Source organism: Grampus griseus (assembly GCF_964374135.1).
Source record: "Grampus griseus genome assembly, chromosome: 4".
NCBI classification, from domain to species: domain Eukaryota; kingdom Metazoa; phylum Chordata; class Mammalia; order Artiodactyla; family Delphinidae; genus Grampus; species Grampus griseus.
This window is the reverse complement of record NC_138997.1, coordinates 7,899,174-7,925,379: the sequence shown is the minus strand read 5'-3', so window position 1 is coordinate 7,925,379 and position 26,206 is coordinate 7,899,174. Positions and strand designations below refer to the sequence as shown.

The 26,206-nt window shown below is 38.2% G+C and overlaps 1 protein-coding gene across 3 annotated transcripts in view; it reads left to right on the top strand.

The window, feature by feature from the left end:
• FAM13A (family with sequence similarity 13 member A) overlaps nucleotides 1-26,206 on the top strand; it is a 282,246-nt gene that overhangs the window by 118,338 nt on the left and 137,702 nt on the right. For all 3 annotated transcript variants that reach the window (XR_014296630.1, XM_082653007.1, XM_082653008.1), the window contains exon 4: nucleotides 23,205-23,368. Coding sequence is in view for 2 of the 3 variants with exons in the window: in XM_082653007.1 (XP_082509133.1) it covers nucleotides 23,205-23,368 (164 nt within the window). In the remaining variant the exon portion in view is untranslated. The remainder of the gene's footprint in view (nucleotides 1-23,204; nucleotides 23,369-26,206) is intronic.

Here is a 26,206-nt window from a genome sequence, read left to right as displayed (position 1 = left end):
GTCTCGAGGGTTCTAGAGCACAGGCTCAGTAGTTGTAGTGCATGGGCTTAGTTGCTCTGTGACATGTGGGATCTTCCTGGACCAGGGATCAAATCCGTGTCCTTTGCATTGGCAGGTGGATTCTTAACCACTGCACCACCAGGGAAGTCCCTCCTTTCACTTCTTTATGCTCTAATTGTCAGATGTATTCTCTCTTTATAACTCTATAATGCAATGTTAAAATTCTCGCTTTAAAGTCATGTGTGTTTCAAATAAATGAGGAGAAGCACAATTTTTATATTTACACACATGTATAGTTACCATTTCTGGTGCTCTGTATTCTTTCCTGAAGCTGTCAGTTTCTGTTATCATTTCTGTTCAACAGAATCTCCTTTAGCGTTTTTTTTATAGGGTGACTCTGCTGGTAATGAAATATTAGTTTTGTTTATCCAAAGATGACTTTGTTTAGCTTTCAATCCTGAAGAATATTTTTGACAAATAGAGTTCTATGTGTATGGTTGTTTGATTTTTTTTTTTTCTTTCAGCCATTTAAAACTGTCATTCCATTGTCTTCTGGTCTCTTTTTGTTTTATTTTTTCTCGTGGTAAGTTCTGAATCGTGTCACTCTTCCTGTATACATGAAATATCATTTGTCTCTGGCCGCTTAAAATATTCCACTTTATTAGTGGCTTTCAGCACTTTGACTGTGATGTGCTTAAATGGGTTTTCTTTTCTCCTGCTTGAGATTTGCTTCAATTTTTTTCTCACGGTAAATTCTGTCTTCCAACAAATTTGGAAAGTTTTAAACTATTATTTCTTTTAAAGTATTTTCTTTTGTCTCAGCCTCTCTTTTCTCCTTATGGGGTTCTTAGTAGCTTTATGTGAGACCTTATATTATTGTCCTACAAGTGCTGTTAAATACTTAATTTTTTTTCTGTTCTTCTGATTGGATAATACCTAATGTTTTGTCTTAAGTTTAATGACTTTTGTTATCGCAAATCTGAGGGAAGCCCATGTTGTGAATTTTTCTCTCAGATACTGTTTTTAAAATTTATTTATAGAAATTCTGTTTGATGCTTTTATTTTATAGATTCTGTTTCCCTGTTGACAGTTCCTATTTGAACATAGTGATTCTGAGCATATTTTCCTTTAAGTCCTTGAGTTTGTACAGTTATACTACAGTGGAACTTATAAAGTTGTAGTAGCTGATGAAAATATCTTACTTGCTAAATCCTGTACCTGGATACTCCCAGATCAGACTCCCTCAGTTTCCTGTTTCTTGTATATGAGAAACATTTTTCTGTGTCTCCATATGTCTAATAATTTATTTTTCTATCCTGGATCTCGTTAATAGTATTTTGTAAAGTTGCTTGATTTTGTTGTATTTGCTGGATGAAATCTCCAAGCTCTTAGTGTTCTCAAGCAGAAGAAGGCTGTGATGTGCTTTGCAGAGAATATGTGTGTTCATAAGCATTGTTCAGGCATGAGTTATAGTGCTGTTTGCTGTGAGTTCAATGTTAATAAATCAACAGGTATATTAAATAAGGTGTCTTTAAACATAAACACATATAAAAGAAGGTTCTATATTGATTAGTTGACAAAAATGGAATCAGAGGCCCATAGGAACCAAACTCTGTATTTCCTCTGGGAGCAGTGGTTCAGTATTCTCTAAATCAGTGTTCATAGCAACTTTAAAGAACATAACTATCACAGATAATGAGAACCAGCTATATATCTGACTGCTTTGAGATAGTCTGTGGTATGACCATGACACATTTTAATGATCCCTTGTCTTATTTTCAACTTGTTAATTATAAAAAATGCTACAGAAACATTTTATATTAATATATTTCGTCAGGATTTGTAGCCAGGAGTGAAATACTAAGGTGTCTACACATTGTTAGTAAGTCTGGATGTTGCCATATTACTCTCTAAGATGGTTGTACCAGTTGGTATTTCTACCAACAGTATATGGGAGTTCCAGCACTCTATAAACTGTGAGCATGGGATATTATCAGTCTTATATGTTTACCAACATGATAGATGTGAATTAGTATCTCTCTGATTGGAATGTAAAATGTCATTTTCCTAATATCCAGTGGGATTGAGAATGTTTGCTGAATTCTGGACTATTCATAATTACATTTTAAAGGTTAATGTGAAAAAAAAAGTTTGGTCAAATTTAATTAATTTCAAATAACTCAATATAAAATTGTATGTACAATGCTGAACCTTTCATGAATGTGTGGACACTTTAAAAAAAACAGAGAAGAAAGAAAAAGGTGAAAGAAATGAATGATATAGAATGTGGGTCAGCAAATTATGGCCTACAGGCCAACACTACGCCAGTACCTGTTTTTCTAAATAACATTTTATTAGAACACAGCCGTGCTTGTCTTTACATATTGTCAGTGGCTGCTTTCACATTGTTTTTCAGTGTGAAAAACTGTTCTTCACCAACAGAGTTGAATAGTTTCAACAGGGACCATATAACCCATAAAGCCATGACTACTTTCTGGCCTTTTACAGATAATGTTTGCCACCTCCTAACATAGAGGCATAATTGCTATAGACCAAGGTAAATACCTGAATTATTATAACTAATCACTTTTCTCATTTGCTATTACCACACCAGATACTAAAACTCAGAATTTATATGGTTGAAATTTTTTTGTATTCTCTTGGGCCTATTTTACAACTGTATTGTCATTTTAAAACTTATATAATTGCTATAAAGTATAAATTATTTATTAGCTGCAAGCAGATGAATTTATTATTTTACTTTAAAATCACATTCCATCTCATTTTTAAATTAATTATAAGAAATCACACTGGTTTCTCCTTTACTTTTCCATCTGATGAGTCACTTTTAGAGTGAATTGTTTCTCTGGCTTCTACTGACATACTGGCTAGGACAAAAATAATAATAGGCAATATGAATTGAGTAAATACATTTTCAAAAACTTATTATAATCTTGATCATACTTCAGGTTTTACTTTGCTTCTCACTTCTGTTTTCTGAAGTCAGGGTAAGCATCTAATTAAAGAGTTTGAACATGAACCAGAGAACAAGGTCAAGTACAAATTTTCATGATATTCTCAGATCCTATTGTGTGAATCTGAAGAAGAGAATCATTTAGGGTTTCATTTAAGATCAAGAAGTAAACAAAAAATTGGAATACATTGGGATAACAGAATTAGAGAGGGAGAATAAATCATTCATTCATTCATTCATTCACCAAGCATTTATTTAGTGTCTATACCAAGCAGTACATCAGACCCAATTATGTATTGATATGGCCCAAGGAACTCAATTATATGCCTAGACAGATATTTGGTTTTTCTCTCTGGGTGGCTATATATGAAAATTTTTTCTGATGTTTATCACAAGTTGCTAGTTCTTTGAAATACCCTGTGATGTTCTGCAGTCATGGAGTATCTAGGGATGTTTGCACCTCTGTGTATATTATTTATTTCCTCATAGGTTTTATGTCTGGAGTTTTCATAGATATCACCTTTCACTTTGATTACTTAGTTATAGCTATGAATGACAGAGAAAACAACATTTCAGTTTTTTCTATTTCTTAGAGAAATACTGTAAAAAAATCCCACCGCAATGCTCTTCATAAAGGAAATCAGTTAGCACATAAACATAGGTAAATCCTTGTTAAAATATCACAAATACAAGGAAATTCTAGCAGTTTTCTTGATTTAGGAACTCCTAAGGAAAGGTATGATTCAGGGGAAAGTTTAAAGGAATGTGTTTTTATAAATCAAGAAGTGTTTTAACCTCTTCCAACACCTACTTCTGCCCATCAAATAAATACTAACTTGTCTTGCAAGTGACTCTTCCTTGCAGCCTTTCCTGGTATCATTCTCCCTGATGGAAATCATCACACCTATTGGGTTCCATGTCAGTATGGCATTTTTTTGACTACTACTCTGTCTACCTTTCAGTAGAATACAAGCTCTTTTCAGAATAAGGCTGTATGGTATTCATCCTTGTGTATATAGAATCTGACATATTGCCTAGCATAGACATTCAGTAAATGCTTCTTGTTTGAATAAATGATTTATTCTCCCTCTCTAATTCTGTTATCACAATTTACTCCCATTTTTTGTTTACTTCTTGATCTTAAATGCAACACTATTTGATTCTCTTTTTCATATATACATTTTGGGGCCTGAGAACATCATGAAAATTTGTACTTGACCTTATCCTCTGCTTCCTGTTAAAGCTCTTTAATCATTTGCTTACTCTGATAACTTTAATCAGTCCTTTATTTACTCATTCTGTTAATAGGGGCCTCACATCCCTTTATCTTATTCTTTTCTATTTTTCTAAATGAGGGAAGAGAAAAAGGAAAAAAAAAATAACCTAGTTATTTATGCCCATCATGCCCCCAAGTCAGAAGTCTCTCTTTGTGACCATATTATATCGCATAGAATGATAAAGACTGGTAAGTAGCCTAGCAATTCTTAAATCTACCCAGACCTCTTAAATGGGATCCTTATATACTGCTGGACCTGCTAAACAATTGAAAACAGAGTAGGAGAGTTCAATATTTTGAACTACTACTTTTGACTAGTAGTATTCTCACGTCCCAAAAACGTTTTCTGAGTCCCTTTTTACTTAGGGCTTTCATGGGAAGTGATCTTGTCGATACCGGTTCTGCCAAGCACTCCAATTAATCAGTGGCCTTTAAATTGATAATGCTATCGCTTTCAGCAGCAGAGTAACGTGATCATTCCAGAGTTAATGTGGCTTGCGTTTAAATCATGTATTTTCAAATTAAGAACAACATTCAGGTGGAACCAGTAAGAATACTTTGGTTTCAAATAGCAAACACAACCCCAACTTCCTTAAGCCAGAAAGAGAATTTATTGACTCATATACCAAAAATCTTAGAAATACTGTGAGTTCTGTCAAAGCTTTACTGTATAGCTTAATAATGTCCACTGAGGACCTGATTTCTTTCCATGTTTTTGAATTCCACAGTGTCAACTTCACATTAGAGCCAACCCCTCTTATAGCCCCAAGATGGCTGCCAGTGGCTTCCAGGGCTATGCTACCAACTGAGAACTGTGAGGGTCTGAGATTTTAGCCTTTCTGCAAGCTGACAAGTTAATCTGCCAGTTTCATGGATGCTACTAGAAGACATGAGACTCCTAGGTCTGAGATGAAGGACGCTTTCTTACTCCCAGCAGTAGCGATAACCAGCATTTTTTCATGCTGGTTACGTAAACCCCAGTTCCCACACAATGATGCAGAGAGGTTCAGTTGATACCTTAGCAGTCAATTGTGCTACCAGAGAGGTATTCTGAATTTAGGGAACCTGACTCTTTTATAACAGGCAGTAAGCATGACTGCCCTTTGCTCCAGAGGGAGAAGCTATCTCTGTCTTCCAAGGCTATAAGGAAACCAGCCTTTGCTCCAGATGCAAAATCTATCTAATCTTCCAAGACAGTTCATTATACAAACGTTTTGAAAAGATAATCCAGAATAAAGGCAGTGAATGCTTCTGTTTAAGACATGCAGGAACATACGAGACCTATAGAGAATTCTCTCCTAACACTACCATGTTCACTGAAATGAGAGAACCTTTCGTCCCAGCATTCCCAGGAGAATCCCTGAGAGTCATCTTCCTGAACAAATGACTATGGCTAGGAGATAGGAGTGTACTAACTGGCTCAGGCTAGGTCACATGATTCGCCCCTGAGCCAGGAGAGGAGTCACCTTGGGAACCCCATGGCACACCAATAGAAATTGGGGACATTGGCAGAGGACAAGGAGAGATATGAGCACTGGGGAGGCAACCCAAAATTGTCCATTCGACATGCTCTATTTACTGAATATCAAAGTGAAAAAGTGAAAAAGGGGGCTTCCCTGGTGGCGCAGTGGTTGGGAGTCTGCCTGCCCATGCAGGGGACGCAGGTTCATGCCCTGGTCCGGGAAGATCCCACATGGCATGGAGCGGCTGGGCCCGTGAGCCATGGCCGCTGAGCCTGCGCGTCCGGAGCCTGTGCTCTGCAACGGGAGAGGCCACAGCAGTGAGAGGCCCGCGGACCGCAAAAAAAAAAAAAAAAAGTGAGAAAGTTATGAATGTAATCTAGGGCATTCTATTATCAATAAAGGTTAGTGTCTGGGGGTGTTTCAGTCCAAAACTGTGTTAGTATCACCCTAGTCTTTCCTCCACCACTGTAGCCGGAGTATTATAAAACGCTTTGTTCACCGCTGAATACTGAATAAAAGTCAGACTCTTTAGCACAGTACACATGCCTTTCACAGTGTGATTCCAGCCCAGTCCTTCAGCCTCAGCCCTTGCCCCCCTCTCTCTAGTCCCTCTGTGCCCAGTCACGTCAGCTTTCTTATTTTGTACCTTTCTTCCTGTTCTTATTACCTTGTGAGAGCCCTTCCCTCCTCACCTGTATCTGCCTCAGGCAGAATTAACTGTGTGCCCTGTATATATTCGCAAATAGCATTGCATACATTATACATTCTTTACCTCATACAGTTTTTTCTAGCATTGATCACAGTTCATATGTATATATTTATGTAGCTAGGTGATGAACATGTGTCTTCCCTACTGTATCGCGTGCGCCACGGGGCAGAAATCAGGTCCGATTTATTCTCCCTCATGCCTTACAGGTGGTAAATGCTCAGTAAATGTCTGTTGCTGTTGAATGTTTTTTAAAATATAAGAGGCAAGGTGGCATAAAGTTAAAGCTGCTGGCTCCTTCGTGAGGTTGCCAGAAATCTAAATCCTAGATTTGTCACTTACCAGCTAGGTGACCTTGGGCTAGTTTAAGTTCGCTGTGTCTCTGTTCTCACATTGATAAAATGAGAATCATAGTACCTATTTCATAGGGTTGTTTTTAATTGAGAATGAGAAAATATACATGCAGTGCTTAAACATTATGCCTACTTTTCAGTGAACACCCAACACTTGCTGCAGGAGGTAGGAGTCTGTGTGTCTGTCTCCCTACTAGACTCTCCACTTCTTTAAGACGGCAGCCTGCATCACTAATGATGCCAGGACTTAGCCTGTGGCCCAGCATGTCATAATTTTTCAATAAATGCTCGTTGAATTACATTGTTGTCAAATTTGAAGAATGCTGTCTAAGATTAAATCACTGGGTTAATTTGGTAATAGTGACATGTTGTCCCAACTTCTGCAGTCCTTTATTATGTTTGTTAATTGTTAAAATTAGTAGCTCTCATTTCTATCATTTATTATATGCTTACTCTGTTCCCGGTGCTAATGGAACATGAATTATCTCATTTAATTTCCATCACGTCTTATGAGGTGTAGGTTTTTAATTATACAGATGAGACAGTGCAGCTTTAGAGAAGTTAGAAGACTTGCCCAAAATCGTGCAGCCAGCAATAGAAAGAAATACGTAGAGTTCAAAGCCAGTTTCTTCCCCAGAAATGAATATGTTATAAAATACTTATATTTATGACAGTGAAAATGGCTTTTACCCTATTTTTTTATTAATTAGTTAATTTATTTATTTATGACTGCATTGGGTCTTCGTTGCTGTACGCAGGCTTTCTCTAGTTGTGGTGAGCGGGGGCTACTCTTCATTGCGGTGCGTGGGCTTCTCTTGTTGCGGAGCACGGGCTCTCGGCGTGGGCTTCAGTAGTTGTAGCGCATGGGCTCAGTAGTTGTGGCTTGCAGGCTCTAGAGCTCAGGCTCAGTAGTTGTGGCACATGGGCTTAGTTGCTCCACGGCATGTGGGATCTTCCCTGATCAGGGCTGGAACCCTTGTGCCCCGCATTGGCAGGTGGATTCTTAACCACTGAGCCACCAGGGAAGCCCGAAAATGGCTTTTACTCTATTGAGAATGGGTATTTTACCAAAACCAAACAACCTAGTAATGCCTCATAGTTTGTTACATTGAGCAGTGCCCTAATGGAGACTTCCTCCAAAATGAAAGAGACCCCACTGACTCTAGATCTTGTAATTCCCAGGTGGCTTTGTGGCCGAGGGTTCGTTAGTTTCAGAGTTTGGCAAAAGGAGTGCAAAACATTCCATCAGCTTTCCTTGTTTATGGTAAGAACTATGTTAGAAGAAAGCTTGGACTACAAATAGCATTTTTGTTATCCCTTTAATCATTTTTTGGCAGTCATGCTCACAACACACATTGACAAGCAGATGCGGACTGAAATGTGCTGCCCTGCTCACCAAAACAGCACCTTCAGAAGGAGCCGTAAATGCAGTATTCCTTCACTGTTTTCTGTTTTGTTTTGTTTTTTGTTTCTGGCCACACCGCATAGCATGTGGGATCTTAGTTCCCCATTTCGATGTGGGAGGTGCTTTTCCCTCCCCTGACAAATGTACCTTTACTTACGGATTTATCATAGAAACACAAACAGATCACTAGATAATAGTGCTGGTTACTGTTCACAGACATGGAAAAAAGAATGGTACTAGAAGTTTTCCAGAGGGAGAAGCTCAACTATCTCTGGACAGTATGAGAAGTCTTACAGCGAGGAATCCTGCAAATATTGAGTTGGCCCAAAAGTTCGTTCGTGTTTTTCCATAACATCCTATGGAGAACCCAAACGAACTTTTGGGCCAACCCAATACTTATCTTTCCCTGAGGAGTTAACTCTCATCTTTTGGAGAAACCTATGTTGCATTACACTGCCCCCCGCCCCGCCATGTTTGTGCTTAGAAGATTAAGATAATATTTTTTAAAACTCACCCATGACATTATCAAAGGACGTTTTCATGTTTGATTAACACTTTGATGAACTCATTTGATTAGTTCTCAGAAAAGGGAATATAACTACTTTCTGAAAATATCAATTCAACATTTAAATATAAAGAACTGGTAGGGAAAAACTGACTGTAGTCTTACATAATTTATAAGTAAATCATCTCGCTTGATTCATCAGCTGCATTTTGGGGAGGTAGCATAACCAACGAAGTAATTCCTAAATCTGTTTTCAGAAGGGAAATATTATATTAAACATTTATTAATCACCTCTTATATGTCAAAGAGTTATAGGCAGGGGAGACAACAATGAGAAAGACATATACTCGGGCATCACTCAAACTAATGAGGCTGACGGCAGGTAAACAAGCATTTACAACACAGGAATAAAGAAGCTAATATCTGCTCCCTTAAAATCTCAACCCTCTCTAAAACCGACATGCTACTTACTCCTTGCCTACCCCAGCAGCTGAATGGAGCTGGAGAAACCCACAACACTACACGGATACCTCACTTTATTTTTTTGTTGAGATATAGCTGACATATAACACTGTTATTAGTTTTAGGTGTACAACACGATGATTTGAGAGATATGCAGTTTGACACTTGATCAGCACAAGTTTGAACTACTCAGGTTCACTTACACGTAGATATTTTTCCGTAAATACGTACTACAGTACTACATGGATCAAATCGCTCATGTAGAACCACAGATATAGAGGACCCACAGGAAAGTTAAACTCGAATTTTCATCAGCATCCCTAACCTCTGCATTATTCAGGGGTCACCTGTATATGTTGTGAGATGATTACCGCAATAAGTTTAATTAACATCCAATCATCACACAGTTACAATTTTTAAAAAATTTCTTATGAAAACTTTTTAAATCTACTTTTTAGCAACATTCAAACATACAACACAGTATTATTAACAGTAGTCACCATGTTGTACATTACATCCTCAGGACTTACTTATGGTATACCTGGAAGTTTGTATCTTTTGACCACCTCCATCAATTTTACCTACTTCACCCACCTCCTACCCCCTGCCTCTGACAACCACCAGTCTGTTCTCTATATCTGTGGGTTCATTTTTTTTTTTTAGATTCCACATGTAAATGAGATCATACAGTATTTGTCTTTCTCTGTCTGATCGATTTCACTTAGCATAATGCTCTCAAGGTCCATCCATGTTGGTGCAAATGGCAGGATTTCCTTTTCTATGGCTGAATAGCTTTCATTGTGTGTGTGTGTGTGTGTGTGTGTGTGTGTGTATGTGTGTATATATATATCACATTTCATTTCTGCATTTATTTGTCTTCGGACACTTAGATTGTTTCCATATCTTAACTATTGTAAATAATGCTACAGTGAACATGGGTTTGCAGATATCTTTTTGAGATAGTGATTTCATTCTCTTTGGATAGGTACTCAGCAGTGGAATTGCTGGATCATATAGTAATTCTATTTTTAATTTTTTGAGGAACCTCCATACTGTTTTCCATAGTGGTTGCACCAATTTACATTCCTACCAACAGTGCACAAGGGTTCCCTTTTCTCCAGATCCTTGGCAACACTTATTTCTTGTTTTTTGATGATAGCCGTTCTAACAGATGTGAGATGATATCTCAGTTGTGATTTTGATTTGTATTTCCCTGATGGTTATTCATGTTGAACACCTTTTCATGTACCTGTTGAGCATCTTTGGAAAAATGCAGATCCTCTGCCCATTTTCTATTTGGACTTTTTTTCTATTGAGTTGTATGCGTTCTTTATATATTTTGGATATTAATCCTTTATCAGACACATGATTTGCAAATATTTTTCCTATTCAGTAGGTTACTTTTTAATTTTGTTTGTTTCCTGTGCTGTTCAGAAGCTTTTTAGGTTGATATAGTCCTAGTTGTCTATTTTTTCTTTTGTTGCCTTTGCTTTTGATGTCAAATCCAAAAACCATTTTCAAGACTGATGTTAAGATGCTTAACACCTTAAGGTGTTTTCTTCTGGGAGTTTTCTGGTTTCAGGTCTTACATTCAACTCTTTGATCTGTTTTGAATTCATTTTTGCGTATGGTGTAAGGTGGTGGTCCAGTTTCTTTCTTTTCCATGTGGCTGTTCGGTTTTCCCAACACCACTTATTGAAGATATTTTTCTTTTCGCATTGTATATTCTTGTCTTCTTTGTTGTAAGTTAATTGACTAGATATGCATGGGTTTATTTCTGAGCTCTCTATTCTGTTCCATTGATTTCTGAGTCTGTTTTTATGCTAATACCATACTGTTTTGTTTACTATAGTTTTGTAATGTAGTTTGAGATCAGGAAGTGTGGTGCCTCCAGCTTTGTTCTTCTGTCTTAAGATTGCTTTGGCTATTTTGGAGTCTTTTGTGTTTTCATAAATATTTTAGGACTATTTGTTCTATTTCTGTGGAAAATGCCAGTGAAATTTTTATAATAATTGCATTGAATCTATAGATTGCTTTGGGTAGTATGGAAATTTTAACAATATTAATTCTTCCAATCCATGAGCAAGAAATATCTTTCCATATGTTTCTTCTTCAGTTCCTTTCATTACTGCCCTGTAATTTCCAGTGTACAGATCTTTCACTTCCTTGGTTAAATTTATTCCTAGGTATTTTATTCTTTTGATGAAGTTATAAATGGAATTGTTTTCTTAATTTCTCTGATAGTTTATTATTAGTTATAGAAATACAACAGATTTTTGTATATTGATTTTGTACCCTGCAACTTTACTGAATCCATTTATTCTAATAGTTTTTTTGGTGGTGTCTTCGGAGTTTTCTGTACACAAGATCATGTCATTTGCAAACAGAGACAATTTTACTCTTCCTTTCTGATTTGGATACTTTTAACCTTTTTTCTTGTCTAATTGCTCTGGCTAGGACTTCCAGCCCTGTGTTGAATAAAAGTCACAAGAGTGGGCATCATTGTCTTATTCCTGATCTCAGAGGAAAAACTTTCAGCTTTTCACTGTTGAATATGGTGTTAACTGTGGGCTTGTCATATAGCCTTTATTAGGTTGCAGTGCATTCTCTCCATACCCATTTTGTTGAGAGTTTTTGTCATGAATATATGTTGAATTTTTGACAAATGCTTTTTCTTTATTGAGAATATTATATGAATTTTGTCCTTCATTTTGTTAATATAGTGTATCATATTGATTGATTTGCTGATGTTGAACCATCACTGCATCCATGGAATAAATCCCATTTGATCATGGTGTATGAGCCCTTTAATGTATTGTTGAATTTAATGTATTGTTGCTAATACTTTGTTGAGAATTTTTACATGTATGTTCATTAAGGATATTGGCCTGTAATTTTCTTTTCTTGTAGTGTTCTTGTGTGATTTTGGTATCAGGGTTTGCTGTCCTTGTAAAATGAACTTGGAAGTGTTGGCTCCTCTTTTATTCTTTGTAAGAGTTTGAGAAGGTTTGGTATTAATTCTTTAAATGTTTAGTAGAATTCACCGGTGAAACCATCTGGTCCTGGACTTTTGTTTGAATCAGTAATCAAAATCCTCTGGACAATCTCTTTACTAGTAACTGGTCTCTTCAGACTTTCTGTTTCTTCGTGATTCAATCTTGGTAGATTGTATGTTTCTAGGAATTTATCTATTTCTTCTAGGTTATCCAATTTGTTGGCATATAATTTTTCCTAGTAGTCTCTTATGACCATTCGTATTTCTGTGGGATCGGTTGTAACATCTCCCCTTTCACTTCTGTTTATTTGAATCTTCTCTCTTTTTTTCTTTGTGAGTCTAGCTAAAAGTTTGTCTATTTTGTTTATCTTTTCCAAAATCTACCTCTTAGTTTCATTGATCTTTTCAGTTATCTTTTTAGTCTGGTTTAATTCTACCCTGATCATTCTTATTTCCTTCCATCTGCTAACTTTGGGCTTGATGTCTCACTTTAAATGTGTGATTACCATCCTCAAGTGGTCCTCATTTCGCTGGCAGTCCTACTCCTCTCCCCAGTTTTTTCACTCTTCCCTCTCTTTTAAACTCTGTTTCATACCATTTCCTTGGTCCTTAACCTCCAACGTCCCCCTTTGCAACATTCATGACCTGATTTTCATTTGACTAAGAACATCCGGAGAGACTCTCCACCTGTCCTCACATTCATCCAGTATCTGCCCCTGCACCGTGTTCTCTCCTTCTTTCCAGTCGCAGGAGATGTGCTGTGTTTGCTCCTCTCCCAGAGAAGCCTTCCACTGTGGACAAGATCCCATACCCTCTGACCCCCTCAAGAACTTTGCTCCCTGAATTCTCTACCCCTTCCTTCTCTCCTGGGTCATCAGGGCTTTTTTTGTCTGTCCACTGAATCAGTCCCATTAGCATAGAAATATACTATATTTCCCATCTTACCAGAAAAAAACAAAACAAAACAACCTCTCCCTTGACTCCAACACCCCGCCTCTACACCACAGTTAGCCTTCACCCATTTCCTTTGCTATTCCTTACAACAGAACTCCTCAATGAATTATATAAGCTTGCTGTTTCACTTCTTCTCTATTCTCTTTGGGACCACTCTAATCCATCCTACTACAGGGTGAAACAGTTTTTGTCAAATGATACCACTTTGCCACAATCAGTGGTCAGGTCTTAATTTTCATCTTATTCACCCTGTTGGCAGCATTTGACACACTGGGTCACTCCTTCCTTTTTTAAAAAGCTTTATTGAGATATAATTTGCATACCATAAAATTCACTCCTTTAAAATTACAATTCAGTGATTCTTAGTATATTCACATAGTTGTGCAACCATCATCACTATCTAATTCCCAAACATTTCATCACCCCAGAAAGAAACCCCACACTCGTTTGCAGTCACTTCCCATCACTCAGTCCCTGGTAGCCAATGATTTACTTTTTGTCTTTGTAGATGTATGTGTTCTGGACATTTTATATAAATGGAATAATACAGTATGTTTCTGTTGTGTCTGCCTTCTTTCACGCAGTGTAATGTTTTCAAGATTCAGCTCTGTTGAACCAGTGCTTCATCCCTTTTTATTACTGAATAACATTCCATTGTATGAATATACACATTTTACTTATCCTTTCAACGGTTGATGGACATTTGAGTTATTTCCAGTCTTTGGCTATAATGAATAATGCTGCTATGAACACTCATGTACAAGTCTTTATGTGGACATATGTTTTGGAATTGCTGGGTTATATGGTAACTGTATTTATTCCTTCCTTGTTGAAACCCTTTCCCCTTGCCTTTCAGTACACTCTCTTGGTTTTTCCCTCTACCTAACTGTCCACTCCTCAGTCACTTAGAGAGGCTGAGTCTTGCCTCTCTAACCTTGAGTGCTCTGGGGATTAGTTCTTAATCCTCTTCCCTTCTCTATCTAGATTCACTCCCTAGGTGATCTCTTCCAATTACGTGGTTTTTAAATACCATCTACATATAGATGACTTGCAAATTGGTATTTTCAGTTCATGCCTCTCAACTCCAACTCCTATATTCAACTGTCTACATGACATCTCCACTTGTCTGTCTTATGTGCATCTCAAATTTAGCATGTCCAGAGCAATAAACTCCTGATTTGCTCGCCAAAATCTGTACCTCCTGCTGTCTTTTCCAACTCCATGATACAGTTTATTCTTTCAGTGCTCAGGCCAAAAACTTTGGAGTCATCCTTGACTCTTTCCTCCTGTCCAGTGCATCAGCAAATCCTGTTGACTCCACCTTCAAAATATATACAGAATCTGGTGTCATCTCATCGTTTCCCTGATCCAAGCCCACGAGCATCTCAGTTACTTCCAACTTCCTAGTTGGTCTCCTTTAATCACTCTGACCCTTCAACAGTCTTCTCGCTGTAGCAGTAAGGATCCTTTCAAAATGAAAGTCAGGCATGTTTCTTCTCTGTCTAACACCTTCTAAAAGTACCCCCCCACCCCGCCCAGGGTAAAAGCCAACGTCCTTAAAATGCCTGTAGGTCTCCATGATCTGGGCCCTCGTGCTACTTCAGTGACCTCACCTCCTGCCACTGTTCTCACTCATTTGTCTCCAGCCAGCCGCAGTGGCCTCCTTGCTGTTCCTCAGACTTGGAAATCATGCTTCCTCCTCAGGACCTCTGCACTGCTCTCCAGCTGGAATGCTGCTCCCCAGACATCCTTCTGAGACACTCCTTTATTTCTTTAGGTTTGTGGTCGAGACTGCTAGTGGCCTCCCGGGATCTAGTCTCCTTCTCTTCCTTGGCCGCGTACACGGATGCACAGCTATAAGACCCCTTTCCCTAACTTCCCTGGCAGCTGTGTGTCACCATGTGACTAAATTTTGCCCAACAAAAGTAAGCAGTTGGATTTCCCTTTAAGAGTGAGGCGTACCCTTTCTTCACCCTCCCCCCATCCCACAGTGTTTGCAACACCAACCAAAGTTCCTGCCCTCGTGGAACTTACATCTGGTTGGGGGAAAAGACAACAAATAAATACACATAAGTAGATATACAGTGTGTTTGATGGTATTGGGTGCAATGGAAATAAATAAAGCAGGGTCAGGCAAATGGGGAGTGGGGCATAAGGGAGAATTTTGCTATTTATTCTGTAATGACAGAGAAGGCTTCACTGATAAGACAGCATTTGAGCAAAATCTTACATCAGTTTGGATTAGGTGTTCTTGCATATAAATAAACCTCAAACAACATTGGCTTAAACAAGATAGAAATATATTTCCTTCAAATGAACAAAACCTGTAAGTCAGGCCAGGACTGGTAATGAGGCTCTACGAGGTCACCACAGACCCAGGACGCTTCAGCTTACGGCTCCCCACGGCTGCAGTGTGGGCCTCCCAGCCTAGGTGTTGCCATCTGCTTTCCTTCCGGGCCACAGGAGGTGTGTTGCTGCCCTGCACTACCATTAATTGTTAGTTTGTCCTGGATTTTACAGTTTATTACTTTATTTCTTACCTTCACTTCGGTCAGGAGAAGGGGATTTTAATAGCCAAGTTTCCCACTCTCTGTACAACTCTGGACAAATCATGTCAGTTCTCTGGGCCCCTGGATTTCATTTCTGAGATGAAGGGATTGGAGTAGACCTCTCGTCAACTCTAAAACTGAGTGGTTCTAAAATAATCATTTAATTTCTGAATTTTCCACCTAATTTTTCTTGCATAACCATGACCAGCTGTGATCAAGCAATTCAGTTATTTAATGTTAAGTTTATTTTTTCATCTTAACTCTAATTTTTAAAAACCTCAAAGAGAAATTATTTACTTGACAAATTTTTAAACTCTGAATCAGCAGCACACATTATTCTAAGGATTTTTTAAAAATTCATCTGCCCAGGATGAAACTCAGATATATTCCCTGGGAATGGGAAGTGAGGTGATGGGATGAATTTTAACAAGTGTACCACTTTTTTTAAATCTCCAAAGGATGTTCCAGTGTGCACCCCTGGGTAAGAAGCACTGCTTACGGCATTCCAGCTAGTGTCAGTAGTGTCCCTTTGGAACAAGCTTCCAGAGAACATCTTGTTTTAAGGCCCCATCCCCCTGTGTAATCATGTCCTCTAAGTTAGCAAGAACTTTTGAGGCCAAAGGATCGCATTTGGGATTGGATGGCAAACATTCCCATTGATTGATCATTGGTTTTGATCATCAGAGATAAATGATCAAAATTTTCAAAGCAAATTTTTATGTTATTAATAGCATGAAAATCTGTAGAAATCTTCTATTTAATTTCTAAACTGCTCAGTTTACACAGTTACTTTTGGCCTGAATTGTTCTCTGTTGAAAGACCTGAAGTCAGGAACTTGAACCAGTGACTTTGTAACACAGCAGATGGGACCGTGTTGATGTTTCTAAGAGGACTCACCTTACTGCCATGTACAGATTTATCTATGAGCAGCTTCTGAAAGGTGAGACTTACTTGAGCCTAAGTCCCAGGACAGATGGCTCTACCACGGGGCCACTTAGTCCAAGTAAATGTATTGACAGGTTCCAGCCCCGATCTTGCGTTAATAATCCCTATGCTCTGTAAATTCAGATTCTTCCCATTTCTGTACCATAGCTATTTTTGAAAACTGACTTAGAGATTTTGAAACTGAATATAGACGAAACTTTTAGAATAAGAATAATGCTTACACAGTGGAATTAATGTGCTTCACGGCATCAGTATTTCTGCAAGGAAGGTAGAATCTATCAGTTAGTTTGTTCGGTTATTCATTTGTTCATTTATTCATTATAGGAACATGTAATGGTCCCCTACTATTTTGCTAGGTACAGCTCTAGGAGGCGGGGCTACAGCGGTTAACAAAACAGACAAAAACTTCTGCTCTGATGGCATTTAGCTTTTGCAGAGGAGTGAGGAGGTGAGAAGGAAAGAGTTGAGGAGAGTCAAATGCTAAGAGGTTTGTTACTTGCTTGAGCCACACTGTGAAACCATAATTAATCTGATCTATTATATTTCAAGATAAACTTTTTTTTAATTGTGAAATTTTTGTCTTTTCACCTGTGAGTCATTTTTCTAACAAACTTAGTTAAAATGATTTTATGCTAAGTACAGATCCACTCTAAAATTTAGATCAAGATGAGATTTTAATTAGTTACAACTAATTTCCTAAAGCATGTTAATAACTTGCTCAAAAAAAAAAAAACAACCCACTGGGCCATTAATTAGCTAGCACTGTGGCTGGCACATAATAGATGGGCCAAGTTATTTATGAGGAGAATTGATTGCTCCTATTGAGTAAACAAGCCTCACTTTTGAAAAGCAAAATGTAAAGATTTTTGAGCAAAAACAAAGGCCTTTTTAAAATTTTTCTTATTTCAATTTTTTCTAATTTAGAGAGGTTTTTGTTTTTGTTTTTTCTCTAATTTTTTAAGCTAGAAATGCCTGTCTTCTTTAAAAAAAAAAAAATCAGAGCTAAACATCTGTTTTCTGGTACTTAGTTATCTCACCATTTCTTTTTATGAAGATGTTGAGTTTAATGAGCATGAAGAAAAAGCAAGAGGCTTTGTCCTCTTCCATACAAATGACAAATGGAAGACAGAAAAGGTCAAGGATATTGAGGAGGTCTAGTGAACTTTATTTAGAAAGTCTAAATGTTAGAAATGAACTTTTCTGCTTTCATCCTGCTATCACAATTTTCCTTCATCATTGAGCCTTGAATATAATTTTCTGCCCTGTTCTAATCTTCTCCCAAAGTATCTGATGATGAAAAGAACAGACTTAGTTTTTGTCATTTCAAAATGCAAGCACAGCACCTGGCCGGTGGTTAGGGTGACTCCTAAGACCAAAACATTAAAGTTTGTTTCACTTAAACTTTTAAAAATTAAATATTAACAATACTATTTCATAATAGTATGCTAAATTACTGTTATAAATTTTCCTGCAGTTGATTCACATGCACATCACTTTTCTAGGAAGAATCTTAAAATAATGAGGAAACATTCACCTACACAAAGGAAAGGGAGCTACGAATTTCAGAGAGATTGGTCCCCGTCCAGTAAACTGAGTCCCTCCTGCTTCTGACTCACCTGCCATTCCTCTGTTTCAGTCCTGCAGGGCAGACAGCTCCCACCCAACACTTGCCCATGGGACAGAGGGCACTGTTGTGCCCTCGCAGTGACAGATTTATATGGATAAATATTAAGGCACACATTATTTTCTTTATGTCTTATTTTCTTATGTCTTTTATTTTTAGTCAGATCATTGTATCAGGGTAAATCAGTCTGGTATCATAAGCGTGTTTTTCAAGTACTGGATTCTTTGTTCAGTTTTTAAAGATGAGACCTTGTTAAAACCTTTATAGCGTTGACTGTGGCAGAATTTGATTTTTGGCCTTTGAAATGTATTCATGTATGTTTTATTTTTGATTTGTTTTTAATTTTTTAAATTGAAGTACAGTTGATTTACAATGTTGTGTTAGTTTCAGGTGTACAGCAAAGTGATTCAGGTATAAACATATATATGTAATGTATATATATTCTTTTTCAGGTTCTTTTCCCTTATAGGTTATTACAAAATATTGAGTTCCCTGTTTCATACAGTAGGTCTTTTTTGGTTATCTGTTTTATATATAGTAGTGTGTGTATGTTAACCCCGAAGTCCTGATTTATCCCTACCTTTCCCCTTTGGTAACCATGAGTTTGTTTCACGTCTATTTCAAGTATGGTGATGTTCCAAGCATTACTGGAGACATATACATCTCTCTATATATACATACACATATATATGTGTGTGTGTGTGTGTATAACTATAACTGTACATTTATATTTGCTAACTGAGCTCATTCTATATTATATATCCTAAAATTATTTCACAGTCCTGTTAAAAACTTTGTAGATATTTTAATGACTGAATATTCTTTCATCATATACATGTGCCATGATTACCTTATAGTAATTTAGCTGTTTAGACTAGTTACATTTGGGGCCTATTATAAATAAACTACAATGAACACATTTCCCATATAGTTTCCTCATACTCAGTTTCTTCCCCCTAAAATTATATTGCTAGAATGCTTCAGTGGGTGCCAGAGAGATAAATTTAAAGAAAGTTTTAATTACTAATGGCCCCCCAAAAAGAAGAAAATGGGTTGCATTATGGGATATAATGTGACTTTTATCCAAAACTGCCTTTTCTTCTTGCAATTCTAACGTTTAACATACGACCAACTCTAGAGAGTAGTGGTAAGCACAGGTCCTGTGGCCTGGCTCCCTGGGGTGTAACTGTGTCTCTGCCACTTCCTCACTGGACAGACAGCTTGAACTATGCCTCAGTTTCCTCAGCTGTGAAATGCTAATAATCGTAGTCCCTGCCTCTTCAGGTTGTTGTAAGAATTAAATGGGTTAATTTATGTAAATCTCTTGGAACGGTGCTAGCACAGAGTAGATGCTCACTCACTGAATGTTTGTTCATAACAGTAACAGCAACGGCATCTAAGAGACTATTTCCTGATTTTACATTTTCAAAGACTATTCTTTTGTTTCTATTCCTCTGGCACCTCGAATACTGAAGTATCTCAAATTACTTCTTAGGCTCTTCCATACCTGCAAATACATGCACGGAATGTGCTTTAAGATTCCTGGGATTGCTAGTATTTGAGTTGTACACATAAATCACACAGCATGTGCATAGATCCTTATCTGAAACAGCCAATGGCAGAATTCTTAGCAAAATGTTTTTCACAGATGGTTGGGGTGCTTTCATAGTTTTCACCTTCGAGTCCAAAAGTTATCATGAAGATCACTCAAATAAAAGAGCAAAGCGTGGTGTAAACTCCTGCATATCTGCAGTAGAAAGGGAAAGCTGCCTACCCCAGTCAGTGTCCCAAACCCTTGGCCGTCTTCCTACCGTAGCCACACGTTATGAGGCTGCAGATGGGTCTCTCTAAGGACATTCACCCCATTTGTTACAGTAAGGTTTTTATTTTTATTACAGTAAATTCTTACCCCACAGAGCTTGGCTGGACCACATGGAGTCACTAGCAACTCTTGTGTAGACAGGGCAGGCCTGCTGGGCCTTCTTGGCCCATTCCTGCTCAACTCAGAGCTGATGTGGGCCTGTTATATGTTTACATGCCAATGACAAATGAAAAGTGTACACAGAGAGAGGAGCTGCCTCCGTACAGATTTCTTCTCCCCATTCCCTTTAAAGCAAGGTTTCTCAGCGTCAGCTGTACTGACAGTTGGACCAGATGACTCTCTTTCATGGCAGGCTGTCCTGTGCATTATAGAATGTTTAGTCACATCTCTGGCCTCTACCCACCAGATTCTAATATCACATACCCTCACCCCTGTTCATGGCAACCGAAAATGTCTCTAGACAAAACTGGCTCTGGGTGAGAACCCCTGCTCTAAGGCCACAGTGTAATAACATGTCTCTTTGTACCCTTGGCTTTGTACCCTTGGCTTTGGCTGACTGGTGTCATATTCCTCAGAGAGTTCAAGGGGCCTTGAACACCGTCTCCAAGTCCACCACTGAACTATATCCAATCCGAAATAGACACCTGGAAGCACAGAAATAAAACCACTCCTCTACCAACATTACAATGCCAAGGCTTAAACTCTGTGTTCCTAAAAAGCTCAATTCCAGCTAAAGTAAAGAAAGTGATCTCTTCCTTTTTCTCAAAGTTAATACCTTTGTACTAAAATTAATTACATCAGTAAAACGGCAGGTTTTAAAATTTTATCACTCTATTAATTTTTCCTGTAGTCATCATCTCTATAGTGAAAATGTATAGTCTTCAAGGTACATCTTCAAGAAGATATCATTAATCACCTTGAAAAACTGTGCATTCCTTTTAAAAATGTGTATATATTCCACAGTTCTAGTCATCTTAGACTTACTGAGCCACTTGTTTTCTAACAATTTTGTGCTCATAAACTTCATGCAGTATTTTCGTGTTCTGTGCACGAGCTGAATTCTTTGCACTCCTTTGGTATAAATAATGAGTTTATATTTTAAAGTTAATGGTTAATGACAATCATGTCTGCTATTTCTATAGAAATTAAATCATTGGGAAATACACTTAGATAAATGTAGCTGATGTAGTTGCTGGTATGTGAATTCTATTATGGTGTTATGGAGTCTATTTTAATATAAACTGGCAGGATGGAATAAGCTACATATTACCTTTTTTTTTACTTTAGAATATTTTTTTACGTAAATTGTTGAGTCAAATTTAGAACCCAAATTATCACTGAACCTAAAATGTCATGTCATTATTTTAACACCATGAAATATTGCCAAACAACTGTTCTTAGTTTTCTCTCAATATTAAAACAAATATGTGTGGATGTGAGATTTTTTTTAGCTAACTAATTGGAAATCGTACTGCTTTTTGAGTGGTTTTTATTGATTTTTCATGTCTGTTTTGATGAAAAATTACATGCCAGAGGAGTCCCTTTATGAAATATGTAATAGCAGATGCTTACACTTTTCATGTTGTGTTGCTGTTTATCTGAGTATTTCTTTTAGAAGTATTCTTGGCAGATATAGCTATGAGCTATAGTTATTTCATAATTTAAAAAAATGTTCCCTTTGATTTTCATGAGCTCATGAATGCTCTACAGAGAAATGCAACTGAACAATTAATTGGCATTCATCAGACTTGGGCAAATTTTACATAACAACAATATTAATAAAAGCTAGCTTTGATTTAGTGTTTATTTTGTGTTAAATGTAACTCTTTGCTAAATTAGTTTCATGTAATCCTCACAGTGGTACGAACTTATTAAATATTTATGTCCATAATTGTCTGTGTTACTCTTTTTAATTGTCCATTATCCTAGCCTCTTGGTCAGTCAGTGTCCTGGGAATATCTTGAAGAGTGTTTGTCTGACAATAAGTATTTATTAATGGGTTCAAAACTTTGCTAGACTTCCTGGTAAAAATGTTACAAATAATATAAAGAAGAAGAAGAGAAGGGCGAGGTAGGAGGAGCGATCTGGTTGAGGCCACGTGACCTAGAAACTTGCGATAACTAAGATTACGGTATCAGATGACATGCAGTCAAGTGTAGATTGTGTGGTGGTGAGTTACAGGAATTCAGAGCTGGGAAAGGTTATTTAGACCTAAGGGTAGTTAGTGAAGCTCTGTGGGCAGTGGATTCTTATCTCAACCTCAAAGGAGTTTAGGATTTGGTTGGGTTGGTGACTGGCCAGTGATCAACACATGACATTGTAGATGAAAGGACAAGCAAGAGAAAAGTCCTAGAGATGAGAAAAAGCTTCCAGTGTAATGAATACTTTTGATCCAAGGGTTTGAAACTTTCCTGAAATTCTGACATGATTTTTACACATTTTTAGGAAAAGAATATAGGTTGTTTTCTCATTTTTTCTGACCTAAAATAAGACAGCATGAAAGTATTTCTGGGGTCAGAGAGACCTCAGATATGAAAAGTGAATATACCCAGTATTCATTTGGCACTTGGGCTGCCCATGATTCCAGAGATAGAAGAAAAGTAAAACAGTTGTGTTTTTCCTATTTATTTCCTTAATTCAAAATTTATTACACCATACGTTGCCCTACAACAGAGGATTACAGTAGAAACTTGCCAACTGGTGTGTATTTTGCTTGTTGGTAGTAAATATTTCCGGACACCTTTCTCACATTGGCATTCTCTATTTCGGTGGTTCTCAGCCGTTTTTATTTTTTTTTCTGCGTCTTTCTGACTATTTCTTCTCTCCTTCTAGGTTGCAGTCTGATATACTCTCATAATCTCTCATTACATAGAATAATTATTCTAAGGAGAGGTTAGGCCTGGGGAAGATTTGTATGAGAATCCAGGAGCGGGGTATGGGCCATAATGGTTTGAAAGTTCCCCTCAGCAATATTGGTATCTCCCCTTCACTGTGCCCTTTGCTATATAAGAATTTTTAATATGTATTTTCAGTTTTCTACCTCGGTTGATATTTTTCTGGAGTGTGATTAATACATTAGATTATTCATAAATTCGAATAAATTATCTTCAATAACTTAATTGGAAAGACTTTTAAAAATGCTTCTCTTTTTTATTTTATTTTATTTTTTAGATCCCCAAATCTAGGAGTGAGGGATCTATTCAGGCCCACAGGGTACCGCAACCAGAGCTGTCTGATGGCGTTCCTCAGGTCAGCCTGCAGCGAAGTCAGAGAAGTTCCTGCTGGGATGACATGAATTCAGCAGAGGATGCTAATGCTGTCAAATTGCTCTCCAGGTTAGCATGTTTCCTTTGTTTACACATCATGGATTGCATCATCTGTGCTGATACACAGGCCCGCATGTGCAGGTATGTTTGCACGTATCTACCACCGGGGTCATCGGGATACAGATCAGTACAGCTATTTAAAACCTACTGTAACTTTTGAAAAATTTCTGACTAGTAATTCTTATCACAGAAGCATTCTTATCACACAAGCATTCCTAGTTGGTTATATTTTATTTTATGGATTAAAACAAATTATTTAGTCAGTCGGACTGTGCTAGGCTCACATTAAAAGTTGGAAGAGTTATTTTTTAGATGGCTTTTCATAGTATGTTCAGTGGTCAATATTATTTGCAATGAAAGTGGACGTCACAGGTGTTCCTAGAACCAATTCTCACTCACAGATTTTGAATGTTGCCCTTTAACCTTTAGGTTGCACGTTAAACCTGAAAGCAAACTTCTCTGGTGTACTTGAGGAGAAAGGCATACAATTTTCTTAAAATAGGTAAAATGGGGTCTTGAACCTTATTTACTCCTCACATACAGAATTTTTCCTTTTAAAGGTTTTTCATCTTTTATTATAACTGACAGCCTATTTCTGTAATTTAAAAAATGTCATCACAAGTATAAGACAGAGAGCTCTAAAGAATGGAAAGGTTTTTAAGACATTATGTAAATAATGCAGTTAAAGAGCTTGCCACTTTGGATTGCCTTATAGAAAAGATGGAGTTCGAGCTGGATTTTTAAAATGAAGGTGATTTAAATATGAAGAAGAAGAAGGCAAGGCTCTTGTAGATGGGCCCAGTTAGGAGGCAAGAGTGGGTGCAGCGTATTCGGGACACACCAAACAGAAGTCCTGTGAGGAATCAGTGCGGAAAAGGCTGGGGAGGTGGGGTGAGGCCAAGCCACTGAGGACCTCGAATGCCAGCCTGCAGTTATGTCTTGTTCAGTCTTGCCCCTCACTGAACAGATGTTCAGCACTTGACCTCTGCTTCCAGGAGGTGCTTTAGGACAGAGGGTGCAGCAGTGAACAAAGCCGACTAGACCCTGGAGTTCATGGACCTTATGTTCTAGTGAGGGAGGCAATAGCAGGACGCACAGGAAAAAAAAAAAAAAAAAGCCTGTGAAGACCGTTTCAGCTCATTAATAAATGGGGGAGTTAAGAAACAAGTAGGTTAACGGCGTAGATGGACCCAAAGACCATTTTAGTTCGCTTAGGCAGGGGAAGCCTGAATTGAGACAAGAAGGCGGGAGAGAAGAGAGCCTGCAAGGCAAGCGCACTTCTGTGCAGAAGAACTGAGGTCGGGAAGCTTCGCTTCCTGCTACAGGTAACGGGAAACCAGGGAGGGTTCCAGCTGGGTAGGGTTAGGTGATGGGAGCCATGGCAAGTTGGCATGTTGGAAAAGGAATCTTCCATCAGCATGCAGGCTTGATTGCGAGAGGAGAGCTTGGAGGCTGGTGCAGTGTCGGTTCCTTCAACAGTTACTAATTTTCACTGAGATCTAGTTGTGTGGCATTTACTTGCTGGGCGCTGGGGATTTAGAGAATGAGAGGCATATGCCTTGCACTTGGGGAGGCAGAGGATAAGTGAGTAAAAATTCCATAATTATCATTAAATAGACATTCGCTACGTGCCTGTTACATACCAGGCACTGTGAAATGGGCTGGTGATAAAGTCATTCAAGTGCCTGTCTTAAGGCTCTTCGAAAACCGTCCGCAGGTTGCCGTGTGAGAGGTGGGGACCTGGAGTTCAGAAGTTTCAGAAAGAGGGTGATTTTTTGTTTGTTTGTTTGTTTTTTTGTGGTACGCGGGCCTCTCACTGTTGTGGCCCCTCCCGGTGCCGAGCACAGGCTCCGGACGCGCAGGCTCAGCGGCCATGGCTCACGGGCCCAGCCGCTCCGCGGCATGTGGGATCTTCCCGGACCGGGGCACGAACCCGTGTCCCCTGCATCGGCAGGCGGACTCTCAACCACTGCGCCACCAGGGAAGCCCATGAGGGTGATTTTTGAACTGAGGCTAGTGGGATTCGTGGAGGTACTGGGCAGGGAAACCAAGAGAAGGGTGCTTCTGGAAGAAAAAAAGCGCATGTGCAAGGACACGTAGGGCAGTGAGGACAGCTTGGAGGAGAGCTGTGAGTGCGGCGGGGAGACAGGACATCTGGATTTTGGAACTGAGACTGGCAGAGGGGCTAAAGGTGGGGTAAGAGACGAAGATGAATAGGTCAGGGCGTGAGCAGCTGTACCCCATATTAAGGAGCTTGGATTTTTCTCTTAGAAGTGACAGAGGGTGATTACAGGAATATAAGCAGGAAAACGATAGAAACAGACTTACATTTTATAAATTCCTGTGTGTTTCTGAGACACAAATCAAGAAGTGAGATTATGGAGAGAAGGCACAGCTAACATTGCTCTGGCCTCCGTTTGTCCCTCTGGTTAGCATATCTCCAGTTAAAACAAATGCATATTAGTATTTTTTAATTTCTTCTGTACCTTCCAATTGTTTTTTTAAGTACGGTCTTAAAGAACTAACTTCTTCCCGCTGGGCAACCGTAAAGATTTAGATAGGACAACACCTCCTTGTCAAACCTTGCAACCCACCATCGTGCAGAAGCTCATTCAGTCTCTTGTCTCTATCCATAAATCTGGAGTGTCTGTGCAGAGATTTTTACTTTTTTATTTTTATATACCTCTTAATAGATTGACAAATTATCAAAAGACAAATGGAGATCATTAAAATGAATTTAACTAAAAATAACTTTTAAATCCTTTATATGTCTTTGAAGTAGCAGAATAGGTCTTGTGCCAATTTTTATTTCAAAAATGAACTTACGAAGATGTTTTCATTTGCAGT